Genomic DNA, 9355 nt, shown 5'->3' with positions numbered 1-9355 from the left:
TCAGCTCATGAGGTAGAGGAGGGTGAGGAGGGTCAATTGTTTGATGTCACGTGCATTGCACCGCAGATGTTTCCGAAAATTCGGAATAAGAATCAGATTTTTTTAAGTAGGTTACCCATGCTCCCAACCCATTTTTTTTGTGGCATATTGGTTTTGCGAGAAACAAATCCAAAATCGCAAACCGTGAATAGAATACAAAATTATAAAATATATCAAATGAAAGAAAAACATGAAAGCATGAGGTAGGAGGCGGCGTTTCATCGCGGGAGAGATCCAGGCGCTGTGAGCACGGCTCTCCCGGGGGAGATGAGACACGAGGCATTACAGTACGTAATATCATGCGGGAGAGAGAGAGGGATTTTAATTACGCTTTGTGTTTTAAGACGATGGTAATCGTTCCGATGATGAGGCAACCTCTTCCCAGATCGGTTTCTCTCTCTCGTTCTCTCTCTCCCTCTCCCTTTCGTCTCTCTCCCCCTCAGCCTTTCTATTTTATCTCTCCCCCTCTCTGTTCTTTCCTAAAGCGTTACATGTTGGATGTTCTGTTCCAACCGCCTTGGTGCGAGATAGCCTCTTTAACTCATATTTGGCTCGGTGACTAATCCCGCCGCCTTCACAGCACAGCTGGGCCCAGGAGACCCCCGAGACCCCGAGGCCCCCCGCTATTTGTAGTCGCTCTCCGCCTGAGAGGGCATAACCCCTGCTGCCCCCTGGGAAATGGAGTTTTGATTATATTTACTGGGTCGGGCCCGGCTCCATTGAAGATGTGTCCTTCGTGCCTGCCACCCCTGCATGCTCCGTTTCAACCCTCTCTTTTTATTCACTGCATTCCAAGGCTTCTGTCTGATATGTAAATCCCTACAGGCCCTGGCAGATTTACTGAAACGCGATGCGAGCCAAGCTTTCAGTGTTTTATTATTTCAAATGGTTATTTTTTATATTTTTCTGTTATTGGCTCTTTTTTATTTTTTTTTGTCGACGCTGTATTAACTTTCTACTTCAGAATCGATACTTCAAACTTTAGAAGTGAGGTTGGATTAGTTTCGGGACGTTGAGAATGTTTTTCTGTTATGACATTGGCGTAACAGCCAAGGAAGTCTCCGGAGAACTTTTTAGAAGATGACTTAAAATTGATTGTCAAGAAAGTGTCTCAGCCTATTTAAAGTAAACATGTCACCCATCTTTTGGAGCCTGCCTCGCAGACCTTTCTCCTTCCCCGAACGGGATTCATGTTTCAGAATGCTCTTTTTATCGTTCTTTTTTTTTTTTCTTCACGTTCACAGTAATTGGGTTTCCTCTTTATATCTAGCTGGCTCCAAACCTCAAATTTGGGCAGTTGCTAATTTTGTGTATGAGAGGGTTATTTGCAGTGGAAGGCTTAACTGGGTTTTCTGAGCTCCCTGGCGCAACACAATAGTGAGCTTGACAGCTAAGGCAAATTAGCCTTGGCAGCTCTGCTCTGATATCTTATTGGCAGGCTGAACTCAGTAATTGCTTGCCTAGGTTTGCAACAAGGACATCACTCTCCCTCCTTGTGTGTCTTTTGTGCGAGAGCGCTTGTCCGTGTGTTTCCGTGTGTGTGTTTGTGCGTCCATACACGCCGGTCAACCACTTGAGTATTTTCGAAACGAAAAGTCCACCGATGCGTGCGCGCGCTTGATCGCACAACGGCATGCGTCTTAATCCATCGCTTCGAACGGTAAACCCTTTTGACCAATCACGGCTCAATGCAGGCGTGGGCGGGAAGGCTCGACTCTCATACCGGGACGCTTCTACCTGAAGGGCATCTCCCCCCCAGGTCCGTCCCTGCTGTGTTTTTACCCCCCCCTCCCACATGAACCCTATGACCCCCCCCACCTCCCTCCTCCGCGGTGCCTCCCTCTAAACCCTGCTCAGCGCTAAGCTCCTCCCCCGGGACTCGCATGCCAAGCCCCCCAGGGCTGAGTCTACCCGAAATGCCCTCTCCCCGCTAAGCCTCCTATTCGCTCACGACGCAAAACATAAAGATGCTTCCAAGGTTCCTTGCGCTTTTTATTATTTTTTACAGTTTTACCGTTTTGCTCTGCTTATTGGCGACGGATTGTCTCGCAAATAGCGCCGGTAGGCCGAGGAAGGGAGGGAGGGAGGCTGGAAATGAGGGGGAGGGGGGGGGGGGAACCGATTACCCAGAAGGCCCAGGGGTCAGCCTGAAGTAGGTCGTGGTCGTCATAATGCGGAAGGGGAGCGAGGCTCGCCAACGAAGGAGGTAAAGGTCATGCAATAACGGTTACGCGCGTCGACAAGGACGCCGGGACCCCCATTGACCCCCCCCTCCACCAACCACCTCATGCTTGGCCGGAGGGCGGCATGACCTTGTCGAGGGACGGTACTCGACGCACGGTGGACTCGGAGGCCGCCGCTGGCCCCTGCCGAGAAGCCTGGGAGACCCCAGGCGAGGAAAAGGGAACGGCACGGAATGGAGAAGTTCTTTCTTCGCTTCTTCTTCTTTTTTATTTTTTTTTCATTTTGCCGATGGAGGTCAGGGAGATCAACGTAGAACGAGTTGTAACGGAGTGTCGGCCCTCAGCCCCGCCGACTGTTTGAAACCAAGGATCTCTTTTTAAGATGGAGTTATTCCCTTCTTTCATCTAGAAAACCCAAGGTCAGTGCATTCTCTTTGAAAGGCTAAATTTTAATGTTTCCGCGTTTGCAAAAACCCGACCAAAATACTGCGTTGGCTTATCAAAGAACACGGATTTGTCGTGATTCTTGGTATCGGTGGTTGGTAAAAATGGACAAATAACAACGTTTTATTTTAAGGAGACTGAGTTACCCATACCTGGTTGGTCTACCCCTAACTAGGTTGCCCTAACCCTAACTGGTCCAACCCTAACTTGAGTTGACCTAACCCTAACTGGGTCTGCTCTACAGTGAGCACCACTCTGACATGTGAGCGAGCCTAGCAGAAGAGAGCTTTGCCTTGGGATTTCTCTCTCACTTCCACATCTAAAAGAACAAATTGTGCAGCACATTTAATCACAAAAAGTGTTATAACGGTCAAATTGCGCATATTTGTCACTTTTGTATGAGGGTGGGTGAAAATGTGTGTGTAGTTGCAGTAAACGATTGGAGAGGTTGTAATCACAGAGTCAGAACACGGATGTGTGAGTATTTAGTTTGTGGAAATGTCAATGAAATGTTTTTTTTGTTTTTTTCTTTGATTTCAAATTCAGCTCACGTGTGTTAATAATTATAACGTGATAAGACGTGTTGATTCAAAATGTGAACATTTGGGCTCATATATTTGGACATGCTCTCATCGTGTCAAAAACACATAAAACAACACACACGCATGCATAAACAACACATGCACAGATCTATGTAGTGCCTGATGTGTGGGAAACACCTTGCTGGCCAGTGTTTTGACCTTGCATGCCACACAACACCGCACCAACGAGCACATAGGTGTAAATAACAAGCAGATTATCCCCTGAGGTGAGGGAAAATAAAAAACACAAACTCCCAATCCACAGAGCAATTACAGGCTTGGGGGACGGAGGGAGGGGAGGGGGGAGACATTATCAGGGATCTGCCAACCTGTGGCAAGCGCCTTGATATGGCCCATTAAAGGTGTTTTACATCAGACTTGGAGGAGATAAAGACCCTGCTGATGCACAGCGCAACGTTTTTCACCTCAGGTTTACCCGCCCTTTGCTGCAAACTGAGAATGCCTTTTTTTTTTTTCATCTCCTTTCACTTCTGCCCTGTCAATCCTGTTTTACCATCTCTCTCTCTCTCTCTCTCTGTCTCTCTGTCTCTCTGTCTCTCTCTCTCTCTCTCTCTCTCTGTCTCTCTGTCTCTCTGTCTCTCTGTCTCTCTCTCTCTCTCTCTCTCTCCCAATCAGTGTGTGAGGTTGTGTGTTGAATCAATGCTCTCGCCCGCCTTGTGTTCCCACCTTCCCGTCGACATATCGGGGGGGTTTTACCGCAGTGATGCAGTGGATCACTTGTTTTCCTCCCAAAGAGCCAGCAGGTAGTTACATCCGCTCTACACTTAAGGAGATACGGTGGCTGCAAATAAGTCGGGACGGTGGCTTGCGTTGTCGTCAGGAACGCATCAGGACAGTATTTATAGCTCAGAGAACCACGACGGATGTGGAAAACAATGGATGTGAGGAAAACCACTGCCTACCTACTACAACCCCCCCGCCCGGCCCCAAAATACCTCTCCCACTGCGCCACTGTTTTGATTGGACGGCTCCCGGCCCCCCCACCTCCCCCCCCCCCCATATGTGCCCATTAGCAATGTGTGGGGCATGTATCTCTTTGACTTCCGCCTTAAAACATGCGGACACATATGTTGCCACAGGTTGAAGCATGGCGGTGGGTGTCTCATCACCCCCCCTTCACACCCCCCCCCCCCCCCCCCCCCCCCCCCCCCCTCTCTCCTATTCCCATGGAGCCCTGCCAACCCTTGATCCCTGCTAGTTTGAGTCCTGGATCCTTTGCATAATGCCCCCTCGTTCCCACACACATGCACACACACGCACACACACACACAGACACGCATGAGCGCACGCACACATGCGCGCACACTCCGACGGCTCCTTGGTGTATTGTGGCCGAACTCTCTCTCATTAAGACTGTGTGTGTGTGTGCGTGCGCGTATGCATACTTTAATGTGATCTGTCGCCACATCTCCCCTAATGAACAGCATTCGAGTCCCCACTGCCCGAGATACACACACAAAAACGCACACACACATACACACGCACACGCACACGTACAGACACACACACACACCTTAGATGTGCAGCGAGATATATAAAAGCTCTGGTCCAGAGATGGAACTGTAAACTCTGACCTTCATTCCTCTTTTATGGGAAAGACAACACATGCACGCACACAATCTCACTAACACACACACACACACACACACACACACACACACACACACACACACACACACACACACACACACACACACACACACACACACACACACACGTACACACCTTTCTGGGATGTGTTTCATCAGCCTCCCTACTCCCTTGCCCATCAGGCACTCTCGCCCATTGTTTCCTTCACTTGAGCCTGGCGTTTTGCCACCTGTTCACAATGAAGCTCTATGGACGGGTATTACCTTCCCACACACACACAAACACACACACACACTGCGGAAAAGATGTTTGTGTGCGATGTGGGGTGCATAATTGATTTGGACCCTTGTGGCGATCTCCCAACAATAATATTACATAATTGCCATGCATTTCTTTGCAGAAATACAGACTATTAGCGGCGAGTATCATATGACTCTTGTACCAGGAGTGCGTTGAGGGAGATGTAGTTCTTAAACAGCCAACACTAGGAGAGCTAAAGGTTTAAAGGGCAACTTTAAAAGAGCCAACTTTAAAGGAGAGACTTGAAAGGGGCTAACTTTTGAAAAAGCTAACTTTTGAAAGAGTTAACTTTCTTCGTTTTTGCAGACTTTAAAGAAATTAAGGACACCATTGAAGTAGCACAACTTTCTACTTTTACTTTTTATATACATGTCGTTATTAAGCAGGTCAAGAGTGTTACTCTGTGATGCCTAACGGGTAGGAATGCGTAAATCGGGGTTCGAACCCAGAACATCCAGGCTTTGGAGTCAGACCCACTGATCATTAGACTACCCGTCCTGCCCTGCGTTACGAAGCTTCAAGTGCAATACGATTTCAGAAGGGGGTTCTATAAGTGTATTTTTACAGTAGCCATTCTCTACGGTCTTGATTTGAAACCTTTGCTCTCACTTTTCTACAGTTTGCTACTGCAAGCTGAGGTTGTCCTCGCCTATTATGTGCTTCCACCAGCCACGTGATGGTCGAAACAAGTGTGAAACAAAAGTCTAGGCCTTCGAGTGAATCATGACACCTCCTCTCCGCACAGCTGCTCGTCTCCCGCTCCTATTAAAACCCTTCACATCTCCTGTAGAAGTTGACCTGGGATGGCCTTTAGCTTGTCGCCGTGTCTGCCCCGAAAGGCAAGCTGTGAAATGTTCATCATGATGACACCTTCCAGCAGGCCGAAACTTGCTAGATCTAGCAACAGGACCCCTGCCCTGATCTTAGGCCCGGACCCGAATAACCTTATATGACCGTATCTCTCTCTCTCTTAACCTCATTCCTCTTACTTCCCTCCCTTGTATTCTAACCTCAGGTGACTCTCTCCTTCCTCATCTCTGCTATTCTCGCCTCATCAGTTTCTCGCTCTTTCTCTAGTACTCTCTCTGTCGCTCTATTCCACTATCTCTCTCGCTCTCGCTCTCTCTCGCTCTCGCTCTCACTCTCTCGCTCTTTCTCTCAAGTTCTTAAACTCATCTCTTTTAAACTCCTCCCTCTTTACTATGGTAAGCCGTTTATGATTTGACTGGTATTTATGTAACTTGTTTTGAATTCTCAATAGGGAGAATGTAATCGAATCTAACTTGTAAGAATGCAATTGTTACTACTAAAATAAAATTGTGTTGGGTAAGAATTGTATTCTCAATAGTAAGGTTTTTATTCTGACTGGTCCTAATAAAATAATCTATATCAGACTTTTGGATTTGAAGGTCTTTCATTCTTACTCGTAACAATTGATTTCTAACAATCATTTCTTAGTTCTAAAAGGTTTTGTATTTACCAGTAAGAATGACTGCATGGCACTGTGCAGTAATTCTCTTCTGAGTGGAGCAGCTTCTTCACTGTTAGCGTACACGGACACACAATGGCGAAGAGAAAAAGACTCCAGTTTGGCAGTTTCTCAAAACCATTAGAGATGATACAAAATAAGTCAAACGCAAACTGTTAACAGCCGCTGGCATAACATACCTCTCGAGCCGATGGAAATAGTTTCTCTCTGTCGGCACTCTGTGTTTCCGCTGTTCTGCTTAATTGAAAGCTGCAGCATACAGTGTTGTGTATGCTGAAACGCATCATTCACATCTATTTAAAGTCTACATCAGTCAGATGCTTCGGCAGAAGCTTTTGTCATGATCTAATGTGAACAATGTGCGTCATCAGACGGCATATACTGATATGAACATCTTATGTTGCTATATTATGAGAAGTGAATTTGTTTGTAATGGTGGTCATTTTTTTAACATAGGAGACCCACATCGCCCATAGAACGCTGAGGGACACCCTGATACGACAATTTATTATTTAGAAGCGCTTAAACAAAGCAGAAGTCACCAAAAATGATGTATCGTTCAGTCGCATATATATAAGATACTTACCACTATGAGTTTTACTGTTCCAGATTCAAATTGTAGACAAGAGAAGGTGGTTTTCAATCTTAAGAGAAGGTCAATATGTCTAGTCGAAATGGAATAGCTTCTAGAAATAATTAATTTCTTAGCTATAACGGCTTACAATATATCGCTATTAACCTCGTCTCTCTACTTCCTCACGGTCTTGAATTCTGACTTCATCTGACTCTCAATTCCTGCTATTCTAACTCTGTCTCTCACTCTTTCGCTCTGTTTCTCTCTCTCTCTCCCTCTCTCCCCCTCCCTCTCCCCCTCCCTCCCTCCCTCCCTCCCTCTTCCTCTCCCTCCCCCTTCCGGTGTCCTGCCCCCTTCAATCTCTCTGACCCAAATCCCCCCGTTTCCCTGCGTGTTGCGTCGCTGTCTCAAACCTCCACCTGCTCGCCCTCCCCGGTCCCTCCCACGTCTCGGAGCTTGTTAGCTCCTGTTCTCGCGTCTGTGAAGCGGGAGTAAGTAGCTTAAACTGATACAAAACACAACTCTGAATATTTATCTGCTCCAGTAGGGCCCCGCTTGGGTTAGGAAATACACAACTAATAGTAGATATTAGATTGTACGAGGGAGAATAATTAACCTAGCTAATTGAATCCATCTGAAGCCAAATATATTACAAACGATTCAATCGACCACCAGAAAATTCAACGTCATTGGATTATAATGATATTTAATGACACAATAAAAATATCAATTCAACCTTGCTTAATTATGGAGAGGTAAACAAACCCAATCTAACAAAAAAAAACGAACCCTAACCCTGGACAGGAGTATTGACCGTACCCTAAACCTAACAACTTTGTTCGACTTACCCTCCCTATACTATGAGCTAGGTTTGCATCAACCAGACTGGAGATCGACCCAAAAGTCACCCCTCTTGAATGAAGTCAAGTAACCGTCTGGTTCTCAGTCCGGCTTGTTTTCGTGTTAACCCTACAAACAGGTAACGAGGGTTCACTGTTGTTCTCCCTTAACGCCTTCAGAGGAGGAACTAACCAAGCTGAATTTGATGTCTGTGTAAAAGAAGCAAAGCCAGCATAATGCCGGATCTTCTTTCCAGCAAGGTTGCGGGATCTCTGTGTGAAGAGGCTTATTTCCCTCCCTCTCCGTCCGTGACTGTGTCCCTCTCTCCAAGTTTAACCCATCATCCGTGCGTCTGTCCATTTGTTTATCTGACCGTCGCCTGACCATCTCTGTGTGTGTGTGTGTGTGTGTGTGTGTGTGTGTGTGTGTGTGTGTGTGTGTGTGTGTGTGTGTGTGTGTGTGTGTGTGTGTGTGTGTGTGTGTGTGTGTGTGTCCTCTCCAGGGGTCACAACCAGAGAATGGAGTTCCTGGGCGACTCCATCATGCAGCTGGTGGCCACAGAGTACCTCTTCATCCACTTCCCTGATCACCATGAAGGGCACCTGACGGTAAAATCACACATCTCTTTCTCTCTCCTGTCAGCACACACACGCACGCGCGCGCCCGTGCACACGCACAACACACCCATCGTTGAGACAAGGTCCTGAACAAATAGATGCTCAAAACACACAAACACACATATATGCTTGATACACACAGACACACACTGACATAGACACAGACACACATGCACACATACACACACGCACACATACACACACGCACACACACACATACACGCACACGAACAAACACACTCAAACAGGGATAAAGACACACTCACACACACACACAGAAATAAACACACACGCAGAGACACGCACACACACACACACACACGCACACAAACACATGCAGAGACACACAAACACATAGACGGACACAGATACACACACAGTGACACAGACACACAGAGACACAATCCCCGAGACAGACACACATACACACTCAACATACCCAGGCTTTCCAGGCTTTTTTCCGCCTTATCCTCTCCCACCTCATGCCGTGTCCTGGGGCGTTCCTCCTACATCTAGATTAGTCTCTACTCCTGGCCCCCCCTTGGAGCTTCTCCACGAGCTGAAGGTGCCTTCTGCACCCCCCCTCCACGCAAAACACTGTGTGTGTGTGTGTGTGTGTGTGTGTGGGAGGAAGATTATTCCCATCCCCTTGTGTTTGTTTGTTGTGGTTTGTATTT

The 9355-nt window shown here is 47.1% G+C and overlaps 1 protein-coding gene across 1 annotated transcript in view; it reads left to right on the top strand.

Annotated features, from left to right (window-relative positions):
* The window catches only part of drosha (drosha ribonuclease III), a 69374-nt gene that overhangs the window by 32579 nt on the left and 27440 nt on the right, over nt 1–9355 (top strand). The window contains exon 17 of the mRNA XM_056583970.1: nt 8553–8669. Coding sequence (XP_056439945.1) covers nt 8553–8669 — 117 coding nt within the window. The remainder of the gene's footprint in view (nt 1–8552; nt 8670–9355) is intronic.

The sequence above is a fragment of the Gadus chalcogrammus genome, chromosome 23 (genome assembly GCF_026213295.1).
Source record: "Gadus chalcogrammus isolate NIFS_2021 chromosome 23, NIFS_Gcha_1.0, whole genome shotgun sequence".
NCBI classification, from domain to species: domain Eukaryota; kingdom Metazoa; phylum Chordata; class Actinopteri; order Gadiformes; family Gadidae; genus Gadus; species Gadus chalcogrammus.
The sequence above is the reverse complement of the archived record's forward strand: the minus strand, read 5'-3'. Positions and strand labels throughout refer to the sequence as shown.